The sequence below is a fragment of the Coturnix japonica genome, chromosome 4 (assembly GCF_001577835.2).
Source record: "Coturnix japonica isolate 7356 chromosome 4, Coturnix japonica 2.1, whole genome shotgun sequence".
NCBI lineage: Eukaryota > Metazoa > Chordata > Aves > Galliformes > Phasianidae > Coturnix > Coturnix japonica.
The window spans coordinates 218540-239165 of NC_029519.1; the positions used below are offsets into that span (position 1 = coordinate 218540).

General features: G+C 46.8%; 1 protein-coding gene and 1 long non-coding RNA gene across 6 annotated transcripts; one reads left to right on the plus strand and one right to left on the minus strand.

Annotated features, from left to right (window-relative positions):
• Positions 1-222: 222 nt before the first annotated feature.
• LOC107312530 lies at positions 223-18831 on the plus strand. 4 transcript variants are annotated; one of them, XR_004307190.1, is made up of 5 exons: positions 223-306; positions 920-993; positions 2566-2610; positions 4479-5762; positions 10534-18831. It is a non-coding gene; the product is annotated as an uncharacterized LOC107312530 (long non-coding RNA). The 4 variants fall into 4 exon arrangements; XR_004307189.1 differs by having other exon boundaries at positions 225-306; positions 890-993; XR_004307188.1 differs by lacking the exon at positions 223-306 and having other exon boundaries at positions 327-993; positions 4479-4632; positions 5558-5762.
• VSIG4 (V-set and immunoglobulin domain containing 4) lies at positions 9350-17806 on the minus strand. 2 transcript variants are annotated; one of them, XM_032444557.1, is made up of 9 exons: positions 17722-17806; positions 17078-17189; positions 14540-14896; positions 13666-13947; positions 13274-13312; positions 12546-12614; positions 11803-11910; positions 11234-11255; positions 9350-10577 (listed from the first exon to the last, which is right to left on the minus strand). In XM_032444557.1, exons 2-9 carry the CDS (start codon positions 17130-17132, stop codon positions 10430-10432), a joined length of 1080 nt encoding a protein of 359 aa, XP_032300448.1. In that variant the 5' UTR covers positions 17133-17189; positions 17722-17806; the 3' UTR covers positions 9350-10429. The 2 variants fall into 2 exon arrangements, with proteins under 2 accessions (XP_032300448.1, XP_015715533.1); XM_015860047.2 differs by lacking the exons at positions 13274-13312; positions 17722-17806 and having other exon boundaries at positions 17078-17186.
• Positions 18832-20626: the final 1795 nt, after the last annotated feature.

The following is a 20626-nucleotide window of genomic DNA, read 5'->3' on the forward strand; positions in this document are numbered from 1 at the left end:
GGATGTAAGGGATTGGCTGCTCTGCTCCATTGGCCTGGCCTTGCTGAGGTGACTTGGCTGCACAAAGTGAGGGTTGAGGGCCACCCCAGCTGCCTCTTGCCCTCTCCAAGCCTTGCACACTAGTATGGGTTGGGGAGAGCTGCTTTCACAACCTGGATGTGTTGTCACTCACTTCCAGACGTTTCCTGTTATCTAACCTCAGCCTTATCTTCCCCATTTGCAGCTTCCTCTTGAAGGAGGAGCAGCCCCTTCAAAACTGAGCTGTGCCCTGCTGCCAAGCCAGCCCTGCACCACTGTCCCTGCCAGGTAAGTGCCAGAGATCTGCTCTGCAGCTGAGGGGAGAGGGAGGATCACCCTGTGGGTCATTAGGTGCCAAAATGTGTGGGACAACCTGGCCACATGGAAAGGTGCAATGGTTGCTCTGCCGCTATTGCACCTTCAGCTTCTGGGGGATGGGAGCTCAGGTCTGGCTGCTCCCTCCATGTTGAGAGTACTTCTTGCTAAACCAGGGGAGCTTTGTTGGTATTCCCCTTTGGGGAGGAGCTGTGGTTTGGCAGTGTGTGCTTCAATTAGTGCAGAGCTGGAGGATTCAGCCACAACCCATCCTATCTGGAGAGCACAGTCCTTCGGACTGTAATTCAGTAATGAAGATGACTAAGAATTAATAGTTTTAAATGGTGTCCATACCCTACTTAATGCTGGGATGCATGTGTTTCCCCCAGCTCCTGCAGGCACATGCAGGCATGCTACAGAGGGGTTACTGGCTGTAGCAAGATTATGATCTCAATTAGTCATAGATGAGACACCAGTGAAGAGTGGGGGAAGTTGTGGGATGGAGGAGAGCGTACTGGGGAGCTGTGTAACAACCAGGCATGTCCATGTCCTTCAGCTCCTTCTCTTGGCTGTTCCCCACATCCAGGCTGTCAGATGAAGGTTCTCCCACACCTCCAGCAAGCATCGCAGAGCAGCTGGGGAAGGGGCTGGAGCTCACAGGTGAGTGTGGGCGATGTGGGAGGGCGTGTGGCCACGGTGCCAGCTAACAGGGTTACTGGGCCCTTCCCAGCACTTATGCACAGATGTGAGGTGCCAGTTAAAGTGTTCTGGGGTCCTGGCTTTGCAAGCTGTTCCTGCAGCCATAGCCAAAGCCCACAGCCTCCTTCCCAGAGCATTTGCAGCTGCCAGAAGGTGCCTTACACTTACGGCTCTGCACCCAGGGCTGGAGCTGCTTTGCTACCTCTTACTCCTGGGAAGGAGGTCTGGAGGCATGAGGTAGAAAACCATGCAGTTTCCTATTGGAAGTGGGGCTATGTTGTATGCAGGGAAAGAGTGCTGAATTATGTTCTTCACTTTTGGAATAAGTCCAGAGAGGAAAAGTTAGACTTATAAGACAAGATAGAGGAGCAGAGCCAGTCAGGGGGATGTCCAGCCTGGGCTGCTCTCAGCCTCTTTACAAAAGCAGGAACAAATCCAGCATGTGTGGGGCTGTGTGGCTGAGGTAATGGCAGAGTGAGCAGCAATGGGAATGTGTGGCTGGGTAGGTGCCTGCAGCCCTCAGCAAGCACTGCAGGCTTTCAGCTAGGTGCTCTCCAATGCTGTGGTACAATTGCCGAGTCTCAGCTTCTACAAGATTTCTTTAGGACAGAGCAGTGGCTCAGCAGTGACCTGCAGCCCACTGGCTCCTGGCAGCCTGGGGTGAGAGGCAAGGGCCCTTCTAATTGCTGCAGAGCCAGAGGGGGAGAGGCTGCCTCCTGGTCCAGCTGGGGCAGGAATGGGGCTTCCCTTAAACCACCTGCACTGCTGCTGCACAGTATTCTTAGGCTGCGATGGGCTCAGCCTGGAGCTGCTCTGTATGACAAAGGAGGCAGCTCAGAGCTGCTCTAGCACCTTCCAGCTGAGGAGCAGAAGTTATTAATTAACTGGATGCTGCATTTGGCCTCTTGCTCCATTTTTAAATTGCCAGCTGTTTCATTCAAGCCAGCAGATGTGCTGCAGGGAGCTATAATAGATATACAGTCCAACTTGCCTGCAGTGAAGTAAACCCTTTGGGCTGCAGCTCCAGGCTTCAATGGAGCCTGCCTGATAGATGAGACTGAACTGTGCCAAATATTCCAACATTTTTCAGGCAAAGCTCTCAACAGTGTCAGCTGCAAGGCTGGGAGCACGAGAAGATCCTAAATGGATCAGGATGGCACTTAGGGAAAGTCTGCCACCAGTAAATGTTTATTTAAGTTTGACTTGGTTCTAACAAAGGCTTCCAGTTCCTGAGGAAGCATGTCCCAAGGTTTACTGACAGCCACGGTACAGCAGATCCTATTCCCCACACATCTATAGGAATTCTTGCTTTCAGTCCATTTGGGTTACACTGAGCAGAAAGCAGAGATGGCCTGGATTCCAGTGCTAATCCCACATAATAAGTGTATGTTCTGAAATGGCTGTAGCCTTCAACTTAGGGCACTGCCACTCAGTGTGTGAGAAATACACGGTTGCATATTTGTGCACACTGTTATCAGACTTAGAGAAAAAATGGTATGCAATAATTTTACTTTTCATTTATTTTTATAACAGGCTGCAGATCTGTCTGGTCGCCATGTTAAATCCCCCTGAGAGATGGTGAGTTACTTAGGGGGGAACCAAAGCTTTTCTAACTTCAATAAGGAACTTACTTGGATAATGCAGGCAGCTCTTTCTGTTTCTCCCCCAGAGTATGAAGTTTCATAGTTTCATAGTTTCGTGCGGGTTGGAAGGGACCTTAGAGATCATCGAGTCCAGCCCCCGGGATTCGAGCCTCTCTGTGTAGCAGAGCGGCACTTCTACCACTTGCGCCACAGGGGGGATTCGAACTCCGGGCCCCAGTGTTGCAAGGCGGCGTCCTTAACCACTGCGCCACCGGGGCACACAAGTTGATTGCTTGGTCTGTTTTACAACGCTAAGCTTTGAGTTGGAAATACCCTTTTCAGCTGGAAACCAGAAGCTCTGACAATGACAGATCTATTCAGAAGATATACCATCATTACAGGGTGGGGTAGCGAGTTCCATTCCCATCTGCTGATAGAATTATCTCCACTGTGTGACCCTCCTCTTATTCGTTGCTGACAGCAACGTTTCTTGTGGCTGTTTCCCCCCCAGTTGCAGTGAGGGGTTATTTTCAGCTGCAGAAGCAGAAACAATGCTGTCTCTCTGTCTTTTTTTCCTCTCAAGGCCAGATCTTCCAGTTAGTAACCAGCAGTGAAGCTGGGTAGGTCTGTGGCAGATTCCTACTCAGTCTCTGTACAACCCCTCCATTGCACTTTGATATTCAGAGTCAATGGGGGAAATTTACTTTTTTTTTTATGCTGTGCTCTCCTCAGTATGCAGTGTTGAATTCTCACTGACAAAACATTTTCAGTCAGATGGATCCCAACCTGCCTTTATTAAGACTGACAGCAGCTCTGTAAACCTTCTGGAGTTTATTATTATTTTTCATTTCCTGAGTACAGCAGAGTGTGATTTGGAAGGAGAGCCATTTGGCCCACCATGTACCTGTTTAACTGCACTTAAACCAGTACATCTTTTGCTAGAGTGATCTAAAATCAGCTTATTAGCACTGACACAGGTTGTCTAGTATGAAATGCACATAATTCTTTTATCCATTGTAACTCAGTACTTTTATCTGTGGCTGAAACTCACCCTAAATTAGGAGGCAGAACAAAGAGCTGTACGCTATCTACACCTCCCTGAAGGCCTGATGCAGAGGGCAGGGGAATGTAAGACTTGCAAAGCCTTTGTAGTAACCTTGCCTGGAAATTTATCTTTTAGGCCATTGCTGGTTCTTTGCTGTAAAATCCTTTTTCATTCATCTGGTTTTGAAGCTCATATGAAATTGAATATGAATATGAATTTTTTGGCTCATTTTTTAATTTGTACTGTAATTTTTGGAAAAGCACAAAGATGCTCTCTTCAGTTTATTTCTGTGTGTAATATTGATGGATTCCTATGATCATCCTTGTAAAACAGAGTCCTAGAGGGATGGAAAAGGTTTCACATTGCTCGCTGCAGGATGCTGTTAACACACATCAGCTGGATTCTACCTTTGTGTCTTTAATGATTGGCCTTCCAACATATAATTAGAATAATCACTTTAGATTTTCATTTTGATACCAGATAGCTCGGCTTCTTTCTCAGAAACTGATTCTGCAAGTCATGTGAGATGAAGATGAGGGGGAGCAGCAAGGCAGCAAAAAACACCATGACAAAGCAGGCCACGGCTGAGCATGGGCTGCAGAGCTGTGAGGGGTGCTGGATCTCAATGTTATGAAGGATGAGTACAGCTCAGGAATCATGATGAATTTCTTAGAGGGTTGTGCATGTCAGAATTCAAAGCTGTTTGAATTCCGAACTGTCAACATCCCATCTCAGTAACAGCAGTATCACCTCTTGTGTCTAGTTTGGTTAATATTCTTCATGTGCTTTTTGGAATTTAATTTTCATTTTTGTTAAAGGAACAGGGGAGCTGGCAGCATCTTCTGGCCTTTGTGCAAAGGAATAATGGGAGAAAGAAGGTCACATCCACTCCTAAAGGAACGTGGAGAATGCAGTGGAGAGCTCTGTTTATTGCAGGAGAGATTTTTCTTTGCGCTGGAAATGAAGCAGAAGGTGATTAATTTGGCAGCAGAAGTGAAAGTTTAACTTAATTCCCAGGGAAGTTCACTGTTTCTCTGCAAAGCGGCTCAGTTTTTAACATCACAGTCCTTATAATGAGCAGTGCAGCTTCCTGCTGGCAGGCAGACTTTGGGAGCAGAGTTGTGAGGCAGAGTTGAGCCTTTTTCCAGATAGGCTTGAAGGATTCCCTCTTCAAATCTTTAGGTTTAGGTAGAAAGATCCATTTTAACTGTTAGTGTACAACAAGAAGTAAAACACGCATCCTGCTCCTGTCAATAGGAACTTTGGAGTGTGTAAAGCCAGGATTTCACCCTGTGTTCCTTGGGATCTGTCAGACTGATTACAGCAAAAATACATATCTAGAATTGGGCACTGGAAAGCATGTGACCACTTGACTGCAAAATTAACAAAGAGATGCAGGTAAAAGAAATGAAATATGAGAAGCCCCCCAAAAACTCGTTTCAGTTTAGGAGGACAGAAATGGAAGTGGTGAGAAATCTACTGGAAAACGATGCTCTTGTCCCTGCCCTGTGCAGAATTGTTCCTCTGCAATATGTTCTCCAGGTCTTTGTCTAGACATTGTGTGTCTGGAGAGATGTTTGTCTTCATGATGTATCCAAACAGCATGTCTGAGTGCTCAGATGGATATTTTGTCAATATTTCAAGCTACCAAAGTTTATCTATAACTAAGGGCGAGTTTAGAACTCAGCATTATTTCCAGTCCCACAGAGCTTCAGCATTTCAACAAATATAGCATTTTCCTCAGCAGAAGGCAATGTCTGTCCTCCCTCCCACACTCCACCCTCTTCCCCCTGATGTGTTGGAATACGGAAGTATAGGAGGGATGACATTGGTTTGCTAAATGGAATACACCTCTGGAGTTAACAGCGACTTCAGCCCTCTTTTCCTTCTCTGTTAGCCCAGGACAGCACCCCAGCGAGGACAGTGACAGCCTGGTGAGAGCTGCAGTGTAGCACTGCGTGTATTTGACAAGCTGAGTTTGACACTCAGTCTGGCAGAGTGTCAGTTTGTCAAATACCCCAAGTGAGGCACTTGCTGAGCAACACGGCCGCGCACCGAGGGGATGGACTCCTTCACACGCTCCTCTCTAAAAGCCTAATGAGGTATGGAACAAACTGCCCCACTGTACTGGGTGCCCCACTGATTTCATGCTGTCAGATATCCTTTCCTCTCTGATCTCCGAGGTGCCTGTTGAAGTGGTATTCCTAGTGGCAAACTGCTACAGGAGTGCTGGTACAGCTCCTCTGAACTGGGAGAACAGAACTGGGCTCTTCTTAAGAAAGACCATGGAGTCCATTACTTTTCCTTGCAGCTTTGTTGTTTGGCTTTGGCTGGGTCTTCCTAGCCAGCACTTGCAGCAAGGCTGCTTCTTGTTTTCGCTGTATTTCTATTTTGTTAAAATAACCCCCTCTAAGTCATCTCACTTGAAGATCTAATGGTCTCTCAGCATTTTGAAGGAATGCCTTGTAGCATATCAGATACACAGCTTGAGATGGCACCTGGTAAGGGGTGAAGCTGACAGAGCACAAGTGCCCAGCCCAGTTTGACAAACCACTTTGCTCAGAAGCTAAGAGAAAAATCCCAGTGCTATACTGACCTTTCTTTTAGGACAGCACCACCATTTTGCAGTACTTGAGAATACTGATAAATTTTAATACTTACCTGTTTTTGGGGGTGTTTTCCTTTTCCCCCCTAAATCTTTTGAAGAAGTTGGAGTTTGTACAAAGGCGGGACCAATCCTACCCGCTGTGACTCACACTTCCATGGTCTCCTTCCAGCACCTACATGTGACTCACACACACCACTCTGATCAGTATCACTGAGGTCAGCTTCAAAAGAGAACAAAGTCTATTACTGCAGTTTGTTTTGTCCTCTGTGGATCTTTAAAGCAGCAGGCAGATATATCAGCTCCAACCCTTGTCTCAACAGGCCTGAAGTGTTGTGCATTGCAGCACAGCACAGTTAGCCCAGTGCTCATTTTAGGCTCTTTGCAGTTGCTTCCTCATGCATTTACAGCTTTTGCTTTCAGAAAAGTTTGCCCCTCTGCCTTTTAGGGGAAGAAAGTTAATCCATTCTTATTCTATAAGAAATACCAGAGTAGAGAGGGACAAACTTTTCCATCAGAGACTTCCTCTCTATTGAGAGCAGCAGATCTGGGGGGGCTCTGAGGGTGGGTACACATGGCAGTTTAGAAGCCAGCAGGTCTGCACAGCTGTCAAGAAACGGGCAGCTTTAAGTCTCATGATACTGTGCTGGCTGCTAGAAATAGTGTACTTTTCTGGAGACCCTATAGTTTCAGAACGGAAGCTGAGGTTTCCCTTTCTGTGCTGGTGTGGAGCTGGGCTATGTCAGATGAGTCACGTCACTGGGTGAATGACCAGCACAAGGAAAGGAGAAGTTCTCCTGTTTGCTGGAAATGCAACACATTGGAGCCCTCTATGTCTTTCAGAAGGAAAGTTCTGTTCTGTTACCAACAGCTTTTACTACCAAGCATGCCAAAAATATAAATAAAAAAATAACCACGTGGAGCACTGAGGGAACAACAACCTGGGCACTGGAGAAGGTGTGTGTTTCCACTTTACTGCCTAGACTGGAAGCAGTGCCAACAGCTGGGGTAATCAAGATGTGCTCCAGCTGGGGCATTTGCTACCTCTTTCTTTGTTCCTGTTGCTTTCTTTCCTCTGCAGCCTCTTCTAGAATTCAGGGCTATTAACGAAACCGCCTGGAGCTCCTCAGAGAAAATTGGTGCTGGAAGGAATAAAAGTTTGGAGATACCAGTGTTACGTAGTCAGTAAGGGGACTTGAAGTCATGAGTTTATAATGGAAGTAAATCTTACGTAGAACATTAGGCTAGCTGTAAATGACTTGGAATGGGAGAAAAGAGAGCCATGTTCTACGTTTTGTCTGCTGTGATGACTATAGGAAAACTGAAAAGCTTTCAGTTCCTTCACACACAGCTTCTGCTCCATGCGCAAAGGGCTGCAGCTCCCCATTTTCCTCATTTCTTTTGTCCTGCTTCACCCAAGATTGCCAGCACCAAACACTGCTGTTTCAGCCCTGTACCTTAAAGGCAGGCTTCTATGATGGTGCAATCTGCATTGAGTGCATGAGCTACAGAGCACACAGATCTTTGAGGGTGAATTACCCCTGAGGCAAAGCAGAAGAACCCCTCACACATATTTCTAGCAATCCCAACACTTCTCACCTCAGCCACCCTCCTCCCCAGCAGGCAAGAGCAGGGAGCAGGCCAGGTGGGAGCGCAGCACCAGTGCACAAGCACAGATCAGTGCTCAGCATGGGGCTGAGACCCACACAGCCCCTGGGGACACAGTCCTGCCCAGTGCCACCTTTATGGTCTGGGAAGCTCAGCATCCTGTTGCTGAACATCCATCCTGAAGTGATTGCAACTGTGGCTGAAATAATGTGAGGAGTCTGGTGTGGGATGACTTGATGCCTCCCACCTGCCCTCTCTAAAAAGGAAACCCAAGTCAAACTTCCAAGTCACAGGGTCATAGAATTCTTAGAGTTGGAAGGAACCTTTAGAGGCCATCTAGTCAAACTCCCCTGCAATAAACATGGACATCCACAGCTCAGTCAGGTTGCCCAGGGCCTGATCCAGCCTCACCTTGAAAGTCTCCAGGGTCAGGGCATCCACCACATCTCTGGACAATCTGTTCACCTCCCTCACTGGGAAAGACATTTTCCATATATCTAACCTAAATTTTCCCTCTCTAAGCTTCAAGCTATTTCCCCTTGTTACATCACTACAGACCCTGCTAAAGAGTCTGCCCCTTTCTTTCCTGTAGCCCACCTTTAGATACTGACAGGCTGCTATCAGGTCACCATAGAACCTTCTCTTCTCCAAGCTGAACAGCCCCAGCTCTCAGCCTGTCATCGTAGAACAGGTGTTCCATCCCTGGAATCACTTTCTGTGGCCCTCCCTTGGATGCTGTCTGGCATGTCTATGTCTTTCCTGTACTGAGGAGTCCATATCTGTATGTAGCACTCCAGGTGAGGCCTCATTTGCACAAAGCAGAGGTGCAGGATCATCCCCCTGCTGGCCACACTGCTTTTGATGAAGCTCAAGATATGGTCCCATCCACCACCACCCCACCCCCCCAGGGCTTTTTCAGGAGCGCTGCAGTCAACCCTTTTATCCCCCAGTTTGTATTGGTTGTGAGGGTTGTCTCAACACAGGTGCAAGACCCCAGGTGCATTTGGATTTGCTGAACCTCATGAGGTTCACCTGGGCTTGCTGCTCAAGCCTGTCTAGGTCCCTCCGGATGTCATCCCACCCCAGTGTGTCAGCTGCTCCCCACAGTTTGGGGCAATCAGCAAATCTGCTGAGGGTGCACTCAGTCCCACTGTTGATGTAACTAAGTGTCAGTCCCAGCACTGACCCCTTGGGGACGCCACACATCACTCCAAATACTGAACAACTGACAAACTCTCTGGACTCAATTCTGCAGCCAGTTCTTTGTCCATTGAACAGTCCACCCATCAAATCCATCTTTTCTTGGAGAGAAGGATGTTGTGGGGTACTGTGTCAAAGGTAGGCCATGTCTGGTCTGTACCCTTACCTGTTCTGCAGAATTGAACCAGAAGACAGGGTAAAAACACAGATTGCAAACAACAGAAAAATAAATGCACTGGTGAAACACCAAGAAAGCCAGGATGCATATACCACAGATGCTTTTGAAACATTTCATGTTTGCCCTGGGAAATTAACGACATTGCAATAATCAAGCACTTTTCATGGCATTTTACAAACAAAAGCTCACAGCACCCTCAGTAGATAGACAAGTGTCTAACCCGTGATAACAAGTATGAACATCACAGTTGTAACCAGACAGATTTAGTCACATCCCATACAGTGTACAGTCAATGTCAGTCTGCTGGACCCAGGGAGATCCCTTACTCAGTCACTATTCCAAATGCCTCAGATTTCTCTCTGCAACGCATCTTTTTTTATCATGCTTCCAGCTTCCACACTGTAAAATGAAGCGTTAGCAACCCCTTCATTACCAGCTGTGTCTTGCCAGAAGAAAAACACAGAGTGCCAGTTAAGAGGCACATTACCTACAGGTTTATTCCCACTTGTGATGAACTCCAGTTTGATTGCTAAATGCATATCAGCCTCCGTTGTAGCCCCTTTACTATCCTTTAACAAGATAACTCAAGAGCATGCAAGCTGTACAACCAGTATTTGCTGGACTGTAAAAGCCAGAGGCCATCCATTTACAGAACAGTTCTTAGCTCCTCACATTTTTGCATGGCCTAACAGGGGAACATGCACTCAAGAGTACACCTTGCTGGCGTTAATGGCTAGCAGTGTTGCACACAGCTGCACCTTGGCCTGGAGGTAAAGGTCTTTTCTGTTTCCACTCTTTCAGATCCTTTCTTTCTCACTTTGTTCCTCCTGGCTGCTCAGAAATCATTTGCTATTTCAAAATGTATAGGCAGACAACCACTTGGCTGAAGGTTTCTACACCAATGGGCAGGGACTCAATTGCCAGATCCTAAGAAGGTTATGCAGTTCACCTGAGTTAAAGAAAGCAGTAAAACTGGTATATCTATCAAAGGAGAAGGCAGACAGGAAGAATAGTTTCCCTTGGTAAAGTTTACAGCTCAGCATCTGTAACCCCATCTTCTGGGCAGCTGCTCATGTGGAAATGCTGGTACTCTACTGAAAGTCCTGTACTGTATATTCTGATTCCATCGCATTCACAAGGGTCTCACTCTCATCATTTTTACTCAGGCATATGCTCTCTTAGCTGTTGCCTGTCATGCTCGCATAGCTGTTACATGTCATGGTGACATTTTCATAGGATTCTTCAGTCTCAGAATTTATCTTCTCTTTTCTGCACTTAACAGGGACTTCCACATCAGTGTCCAGCCTAATGACATCTTCACAGTGGCTGAAACAAAGAGACATTCATAAGAATGAGGACTAAGTCCCCCTTTAAAGCTGCTACCTCACTCCACCTCCTCAACATAACAGGGGGAAGGACAAGTTCTTGAATTAAGATGGAGTCACTTTAATGACAATAGCAAAAGCCATATGTAGAAGCGATCAAAAAGAAGTAGGGAGATTAATTTCCTACTTCCCATCAGCAGGCAATGCCCAGGCACTGCCTGGGAATCAGAGCCTCAGTACATGTGATGGTTGCTTCCAAAGGCAACTGATGTAACCAGAAACACCTCTCCCTACTCCTCCCACATCTCTCAGCCTTATTGCTGAGCTGGGTGTTAAATGGCGTGAAAAATCCTTGTGGTCGGGATAGGTCAGCCATCCTGGCTATGTCCCACCCTGACCTGCTTGTCCCCATGGGTTGGACAGAGAGCCTTGGTGCTGCACAAGTGCTCAGCAATAGCCAAATCCCTGGGAGTTACTGACACTGTTTTAGGCACAAATGTAAAGCAGTGTTAGGGCTGTTATGAGGAATGTTAACTCTGTCCCAGCCAGATAAAAGAAATTTGACTTTTCACTAAGCAAAAAGGCTTTTCTGAAACAAATAACAGTATGATGCCCTCAAAAGTCTTCTCAACATAATAGGTGAAAAATTATACTTACAAAGAAACTTCATAGATGGGTTCTGAAAAAAAGGAAGAATTGAACATATGCATCAGTACATTTTATGACTAATGTGCCCCAGGAATAAAAATAAAAAGGGAAGAAAGCAAGCAAAACCAACAAAGAAACCACAACTGCTCCCAGGTACTCCCACTTTCAGGAATCACTCTCCACTCTGTTGCTCCTTAGGGGACACCAACTGGGACAGAGCAATGGGACTGTGGGGATAGAAATGGGGCTGGGGAGAACACAGTGCTGCCCTACCCTGCCTGCCCACCCCTATTAGAAAATGCTATTCTGAATGTCTTTAACAATAATAATAAAGTTAGCATGCTCTTATGTGTTCAAGCATTCAATAAACATATTCTGTGTTTGTTAATTAAAAAGGAAATGCCTTTCTCACTCTTTCACCACCTATTGTGATTTGTGTGTGCTTTGGTCAAGTATCTTCACAATTCAGCTACCAGAGCTGTCAAACATAGCTGTGAGGACAGTACCAACCCCAGCCCACAAAGCTCTCAAAGCTAAACCAGGGCAGGGATTCAAGCTCCCCACAACAGCTTACTCACCATTTTTGGACTTTCTAGCACAAGCAATAGCAAAAATGACAAAGAAAACCACAGCGCCGCCCAACACAGCAATCAGGATGAACAGGTACAGGTGACTCCTGCGGGAACCTAGAGCAATATGGCATGAGACTTTCAAACAGAGAATCCCTCCCAGGCTGCAACAGCACTTACATGGTGCTGACCATGTCCTGTAGGCCCAGCCAGCCCCTGAGCTCTTCATGCAGCTGTGTGCTACTTGTCCATGTCCCTGCAACTCCCCCTGTAACATCATCTTGCCCTTTTAACCCCACATAGGTGTGTTTGTGTAAGCCAGAGCCTCCTGCTGAGTGCTGGGGCTGTAGCTGTGAGCTAGGCAGAAGCATGAAGTGCATGTCATGGAAGAAAGGCTGGTGCCCTCACCACGTTTGTTCAAGCATGCTATCCAATTGTATCTGGAGCATGTTCAAACCTACCATGGCACTGCAAACCTAGATAAGGTAGAGAAAGTCAGCTTGAGTTGCACACAGTCCTTTTTGTTGCTCCAGCATTGAGACCAGAATGAACTACTGGTCAGGAGCACTGCAAGAAGCCTGGATGTTCTGGTTATGGAACTTATTTCTTTTTTCCTTACAAGTACCTGGTTTATTTTAAGAGCTCCTATAGAAAAGCTGGTAAAACCACTTATAGCCAAAATACAGTAAATGAACCTTGGAATGGAAGATACTGAGCAGTCAGTTCCGAGTTACACTAATGTCTCTACTTACTCTGAGTTGTTTCATCTGTTTCTGGGTATCCCACAGCATTCTCAGAAGTCACTGCTGCTTCAGGCAGATCTACAAAGCAAACAAGAATGAAAAGCATGCAGTGCAATTCCTATCTGCCTTTTCTAGGCCATGAAAACAGATAAGCTCTGGAAACAAGCAACCCCTTCCCTTAACTTATATCTGCTAAAGCTGATTTACGTGACCTGCTACAGTGGGGCACAATCAATTCAGATGAAATGAATGACCTCAATGTTAAAGTTTCTACAAGAGAATCTACTCTAGCCCAGGTCTGAGTTCCCACAACCCACAGAGATGAACAGGCAACTGCACGTTCTTCCTCAGAGGAGATAGCAAGGAAAGCAACTGCTTTACAGTGGCTATTGTCTCATTTGTATCTACTGTTTCTGTTCAGTCCTTTCTAAGGGGAGTCTGAGGTGGCTTGCCTAATAGTAGATATCAATATAAACTTCCCCCTCCACTGGGCTGGTTTTATTTGGGCATCATTGAATTTGTGTTCCCGCTAAGAGATTGCTGTAAGGAACCGCAATGGCAGTACACAGTCTGCATGGGCTCTTGGGAAAGATTTCAAGCACTACACCACCTTGTTGTCTTGGTAACTTTTGGACTGACTTAAGCATCCTCCCAAGAGCACTGTTATCACTGCGAAACACTGGATCAGCTCCCTCCACCCAACCCCTCGCCCTGGCCACACATTGCTCCCTGCTGACCTGTGGCTGGGCGGTGTGCCTCCGTCGCTACAGACAGATCTGCAAGTGAAACAGGGCAGGAAGGCTCAGTGTGTGCCAGCAGGACCTCAGCACTCCCTTAGCCACTCCCAGCAGCCTGGCATGCTTCTCCATAGGCACTACAGCATTGGCTTCACTCTGCCAGCATGGCCTTCCAGGCAACACGAGGTGTGCTGAGGGCTGAACCAGGCTCCCTCCTGCTCAGCCACGCCGTCAGGGGCTGGGTGCCATCTCCTGGGCCCTGCCTGACCTGCTGTCTTCTGAAGCAGACAGGATGCAATCCACATTTGACATTATGCACCCAAACCCTGCATAGAAGGAAATCTTTCCCCCACTGTGGCTTCCTTGATGAAGGGCTGAGGGCTGGGACTCACCTCTCACTGTCAGCTCAACAGTGTCGCTGCGACGCACCACCCCTGTGCTGACCCTGTTCTGCACCTCGCAGTAGTACATCCCCGCATCGGAGGGCTGCAGGCTGTTCCACACCAGCTCAGCCTCACTGCCTAGGAGCTGCCCATTCCTGCCTGGTGCCACCCGGAACCAGTGGTAGCTGATGGGGGGGGAACCTTGGGCCACGCAGGTCAGTCTGGCCTTGGCTCCCGCTGGCACCACCAGCCCCAGCTCTCCAGCCACGATAATGGGCTTGGTCACAACCTCTGCAAGACAAAACAGGTGAGCCCGGATCACGGTGTCTGTGGCAGAGGAAGGTTTCCCTCACATTGCAACAACTCCCATCCTTACAGTCCTTTCCCAGGACATCACCTCCCTGCTGTGTTGTGCTCTGTGCAGCTGTGCCTATGGATAGATCTGTACCAGCTGTGTCACCTATTGCCACTGCTGCATCACAGCAGCCTGCTCTGCTGAGTTGTTACCTTTCCCAATTCTGCCACAAGGCCCCTCTGATGAAATAATGTTTTTTTAATACATACTGAGGGTGCCTGGAGAGGAGTGAAGACACATCTGGCCAGCATGACTCCCTTGTACTACAAAGAGCCAGGGACACTGGGTATCTGCACAGAACTAGACCCAGTCCTGGGCACTAGGTCTACCCCTAGATCTGTAGCCCACTGGCAGATCCAGATCAGGTGCAGTCTCACTTCCTGAATCTACAGAACTGAGCACAAAGCTCTTCCCATCTGGGTGCCTCAACACCTGGCTTGGATGTGGGTAGGCAGAATGGAATGAACTGCCTCTTCTCCAAATTGTTCTGCTTTTTATACAACAGCAGGGCTTTATTGCTGGATTTACCTTTGGCAACTTTAAATGTAGTGGTCACCTCCTTTGTTATCAAGCTGTAGTTTTCAGACCTCCAGATGATTTGACAGGTGTAGTGTCCACTGTCAGGAATTTCAAGGTCTGTGATATGGAGTGAAGCATCCCCCGGGCTGCTCTTTGGGACACTGACTCGGTTTCGGAACTGAGACAGTGGGATGTGATCACCAGAACTGTCCCTCCGAAAGATGGTGGAGGTGCTGAGGTCTCTCTCCATGCTCCAGGTGAGTGTCTGCTGTGTGAAACCTTGTGAGGGTGTGTAGGTACATGGTAAAGTAGTGGATCCCATCCATACCCCTTTGACCTGCGTGGCACCAGACAGATCCAGGAGGGCTGCAAAGAAACAACAATTGAAGGGAAGAAACAAGAGCACAGCAGAAGAGGGGAACATCCCTTAGGGCCAAGAGAAACCACTAGAGACAGTGGAAGACAGCATGTGGTAAAATCTTAGATACGCCGTAGACCACAGCCAACTAAATCTGGGCCTGTCCTCATCTCACTGAGCACAGGGAAGTGAACAGTTACATCAAACTCATGGCTATTCTTCTTGCTTCTCTCTGGACACTGGCCAGTTCTCAATTCCTTCTCAGTACTGAGAGACACAAATTCTGCTCCTAGTAACTGCATCACAGCTGCAGCCCCCATGAGAACTTCAGGAGCAGCTCTTATTCCTGCTCCCTTGCCACAGCCTTCATGCACTACTTCTGCTGCTCGGCTTTCTGCTTATACTCACAGGATGACTCAAACAGCAGTGGCCTGTCCCTCCACTGCTGACACTGCTTGTTCTGACAGCATCGTCCTGTACCCCCTGAACGAGAGGAAGGGTGAACAAATCACATTTACTGAGTCACTGTAATAAGAGTGTGCGTAAGACTCAGTATTTGCACTCCTTAGCATCATTAGCTTCTTATGAAACTTCCCTATTGCTCACAAAGGCAGCAGTGCAGGAAAGTGCAAGGAAAAGCCCTTCTCTGTGCAGCAGCTCTCTCTCTGAGCCACAGGAGGGGCCCTTCAGGTGCAGGGGGGGTTTGTGGATCTCTGTCCACAGAGTCAGCCGAGGGGGCTGCTGCAGCTGAGCTCTGTGGAAGCTTATTTCTGACAGCACCAGCAAAATACTCATCCCTGAGATGATATTTTTAAAAGCAACATTTCCTCCCTGTGATGCTTATTAAACTGAGCTGCTTCCTGAGACTTCCAGAAGAACAACATCATTTCTCACACTGAAGGAGGTAGAGCTGAATAGACAGAAACCTGCAGAGCTATGTTTGGAAGCAACAGAGTAGTTGAGAGAGAGATTTGTATTATCAGCAATGCATGAAAAAAAAGAGTTCTTACACTCTGGTCTATTTGTAAAACAGTTGAATACCCCCTTCCTAGCCTGCTGGCACCATCATTCCTGGTAGCATAGAAGCACCAAGCAGGCAGGTATCTGCCTTTACTGGTCTGAACTAATGGATTTGGAACATATGATCAAACCCAATCTCTTGCATTAGCCTTGGAGAATTTCAGCTCTGACCTAGATTCCTTGGCTGGTATTTGTCTCAGCCAAATAAGTATGCTGCCAGGACCCAAATGGGCACAGGAGGAGGGAGTGTAGACTTTGTGATGCTTCATTTATTCTCCCACTCTTTCCAGTTTTCTGTCCAGTGAGACCATTATCTCACATCAGCAGCACTTTACCTGAATTTAGATAGACATGGCTCACCTCTATCTGTGCCTGTTTTTCTCATTCTGCCTTCCCCCTCTTTCCCCAGAAAGACACAGGTTGTGTTCCACTGCATTATCCCACAATAAATGTGAAATGTGGAACATACTTCAACATGTTTGCATCAGGAGCAATTCCTCGCTTCTGTAAGCAACTTGTCTGAGCACCTTTCTGTTTCCTGAGACCTTCCTTTGCCAATCTCAGCTGTCCCAAGAGCAGCACATATATCATGGGCATACGCATTGAAGCCAGGATTCCACTGTCCCCTCTTCTAATGCACGTAGAGTGCCAGGACATCAGGAGTAACCAAGGGGAATTATGTGTGCCTGCATGTCACAGTTACGGTTATATCTCTTCTTCCCAGGACCACAGTAGCAGAGCAATGGAGATGCATTACTAAACAGGAACCAAAGAATTGCTCAGGTTGGAAAAGACCCTCAAGATCATCCAGTCCAACCACCCACCTGCCAAATTCTAGAAGAATGTGCACGTTCCAGCTTCTCAAAGATAGTTCTGGGAAGTAACACCACATCAGACTTGTCCTCTACAAGAGATCCTGAAAGGTCCTGCTTTGTTCAGCTGTGGCACATGGAGCCAACCTGCCTAACTCTGCCCCATCTGCTGCACTCTCAGAAGCAGCTGGGTGTCCCTGATAGGAACCTCTCCAATGAAGACTTGTGACCTGTCAGGCTCTATTTTTCAAGTAGAAACAAATGGCTTTCCACACTGCACAACTTTCAAAACTGAAAATAATTCTCCTACTCTCTTAATTCTGATTTTCCTTCTCATACAAAGAAGCTGTTACTCACCCCTGCAGCCAACGAAAGCCATCACCACCACTGCCAGCAGCACCACCGCTCCCATCTTCCCTGGGCTGGGGCTCCGCTCTCCTCCTCCCAAGCTTGTTGAGAGATCTCCACACTTGGACCAGAAGACAAGTCAAGAACACTTCCCTTTCTTCTGTCCTATGTCATCTGGGACCCAGGCTGATCTGCTGTCCTTTTTCCTTCCTTCTTTTTGAAATATCACGAGTCCACTCACTGAGGTGAAGGATGACCAAAGGCTGCAAGGATCTATCTCTTCCCATTTCAAATCCCATCCCCACCCTCTTCTCTTGCCTTTTTCTGACTAATACTCTATTTTTATACCTCCCCCCCCCCCCCATGGTTTCATATATATTTCTTTTTTCCTTTTAATTTTCTTCCAGTTATTCCGTGTTTGCATTCACTCCATAATGAAATTGCTTTGTGATGGCAAGGTAATCAAGTACTCAGTAACAAGGGAAAGCAAACTGGAGAATGCTTGAAAAGCCAGACATTCAGCTACCTGTGACTTGAGTGCAATGATATGGCTCAGCATCTCCTCCCTTCACACTCAAGGGCCCAAAACCAGGCATCCAGAAATGGCAAAGTACAGCAGCCTTCTCAAGGGAGGTGTGAGCACACCAACTCACCGCACATCAAGCAGGAGCACAAGGCACAGATCAACCTGCTGGTGTTCCATTTGTTTCCTTGGTGCCTTCTTTGCGGATGATACTGTGCTCTTCCACCATGCACACACAGTACTTCAGCAGCACATTATGTACAGGTCAGTCTGTGGCCCCAGGGAGGAAAAGGAATAGCCAGAGTTCCTTTGCCTAACAGAGCCGTCTAGACCAGAAAAACTTTTTTTGCTTGTTTGCTTTTCCTTTTCTCCTGTTTCAACAGAAGTGTTTAAAAAAAAAAAAAAAAAAAAAAAAAAGTACACATCCACATCCTGCTCTTTACTATGAAAGGAATTTCCCTGCAAAAGCTGCATTTTTCTCCACCTGCCTAGAAACCGTGCCCTGTTGTGATGCAGCCGCAGAGGTACTTCCCAAAACAGCATGGGAAGGTGCACGGCAAAGATCAGCAACCCGGAGTCATCTACACTTAATGCTACAGCAGCTTTTAGCACTCATAGGTGAGCATCACTGCTTGCTGCTCCCATTTTCAGAGCATCACTGGTTATCTTGGCTCACTTTTCTGCTGTGGTCATCTGGCTCATGAGCAAAAGCCACTGTGTTTGCCCCACTTTGTGCTCTGCAAACACTCTGCAGTGTCTTGTAGGGAAATGATTTGTGGCTGCTGGCAGCGGGACTTCAGTCTAGGAGGTGTTCTGGGTACACACTGTGAAGGTACCTTTAAAAGTAGATCAAAATGTTACCAGTAGGCGTCATGCATGTTATTATCCTGTGTTCAGTGTATTATTATTAACAGAAGGAGTGTAGAGAGTGTTTTTTACAGCTAGTTAGCTGAGATGGGTCATAAACACAGTGCAGCTAGACAAACAGCCGTATCACCTGCAAGAGCAGTTAGGATAACAAGATGCCCTGGGATGGTGAGAAACTAGCCATGGTTTTGGGAACTCAGCAAGGGAGTAGCTTTCAGTTGATAACAACAAGCTGTTAAGATACTCGGGGATGGTATGTAATTGGGAACCAATGATGAGCTCCACTTTTGCAATATGTATGAGCTAATTATCCGTATTATAAAGGTACACGCAGCCAAGGAATAAACGAGAATAGCTGATCATATGTCAATGACAGGTGTGGTCGTCTGCTTTTCTCCCGCCGTTCTGCAACAAAGGAGGAGTTACAGAAAGCAAGAAATGTACATGTGAAAGCAAGCCTACCAAGTGAATTATGTTATAGGCAGTCAATTATTCATTAAAGCTACTGCTTAATATTTGTTTCCAATAGTCATATTTTTAACATCCAGTTAGCATTTAATTTTAACAGCTGCATCATTCAACACAAGCCACTGAAGTACTTCCAAGAAAATTTCATTTCCTCTCCACTCCTCATTCTTGTGTCTGTGGTCTATATACTTCTATACTGCATAGACTTCTCAGCCAGAAAGAAAAGACTGATGGAAGGAGAAAAACAGCAGAGCTTCCAGAAGACTCCTCTCACCAAGACATCAATCACATCAATATAAAGGCTGTAAAGTATTTCTTTACTGAATGGCATCTCTGAGCTGAAGGCAGATATGGGGACCATTTTCTCTTGGAGCTAGAAGGGCAATTAGTCTCATTTTGCCACAGCTGAGAATGTCAGACCATTCTCTGGAAGCACTGCAGTTGGGTGATGTTGTGCAGCTCTCCCTTCCTGTGCAGGGCAGTGAAATCCAGTGACCACCTTCATTTCTCCAAAGTCAGTAACTTGAGGGAAACAGTGCAGGTTTTGTTTTGCTCTTTGGGCAGAGTCACATCCACAGTTGGATGATTTGAGCAGTGTGATTTAAACTGAGCTCTGCGTATTGCTGTCATAGAACATACAACAGTAAAATCCACCATACAACTATGTTAAGCCTGGAGGAAAGAGCTGAAAGCAGCATGGCTAAAAACCCAAGCTAAAATTGCTGATATGGCAATTTTTTGAACCAGACATGCAAGACTTCCTGAAGCTGTAGTTGTTCAGGATAAAAGTTGACTACTTAGCTAAACCAAACATGAAGAACCATAGTTCCTCAAATGTGATCAACACTGCATCTTTTTCTCCTTGTGGCAGAGATAGCAGCCAGTGTTCCTCCGGAGTCATGCAGACAGCCTGCGTCTTTCTTACGGGAAGACTTTTTGTGGTTTCACATCTGAACACATGAAGAAAAAGCCTTTCATGCCCTCATATTTCAGTGCCTCTGCTTTGGATTGAATCCACAGCTTTCTCCCTTTGCAGTGCCAGGCAATAAGGCATCCTGCAGCTGTGCCCTTCACAGGAACCCTGTGCCTTCCTGCTTTATGCTGGGCATGACGCTCCCCATCATCATTTCCTCAGCTCAGATGAAGTGACCAATATTGCTCTTTGTTCTGGAATTTCTGCTCCTGCATCTCAGGCTGCTAAGAAGTAGCACAGCAAAAGTCCATGTTTCACAGAAAGCAATCACAGATGGGACCTTCCACCCTACCAATAGGGCCCACATCTACAGAGCTTGGGTCTTACCCTTGAGTTTTGAAACAGCCTGCCAAAGGCTAGAGATGTTTGCTACAATTTTCCTGATGAAGCAAATCGTTTTTCAGCCTGCAAGGCGGTGAGAAGCAGCGCAGAGGTTTGTGCAAACCACTAAAGCTAACAGGACAAGATAGAAAGCTCTCAATGTGCTATCTATAAAGCATGCGCACACAGAGTGTGTGGTGGTGGTGGGGAATAAATAAATAAATAGTAAGTTTTACTGCAAGATACTCTTATTTGGCATGGCCAAAGCCAACTGCCTAAACAGAGTGAAAATACTTCCTGCATGTCCTACAGAAGTTAACTGCACGAGACTTCACAGCTTTGTGTATCACATCAGTTTTCCCACACTTACCAGAGAAGTAAGTCAAGAAAACACGGCCTTTGTTCT

What these genes read in the sequence shown, in the direction of transcription:
- VSIG4 (XM_032444557.1), bottom strand. Translation starts at nt 17,132, where the DNA reads ATGGGAGCGGTGGTGCTGCTGGCAGTGGTGGTGATGGCTTTCGTTGGC. An exon ending in TACATTTAAAGTTGCCAAAG is followed by an intron (nt 13,948 to 14,539) that starts GTAAATCCAGCA and finishes TTTGTCTTGCAG; the next exon opens with AGGTTGTGACCAAGCCCATT. An exon ending in TGTTGAGCTGACAGTGAGAG is followed by an intron (nt 13,313 to 13,665) that starts GTGAGTCCCAGC and finishes TTTCACTTGCAG; the next exon opens with ATCTGTCTGTAGCGACGGAG.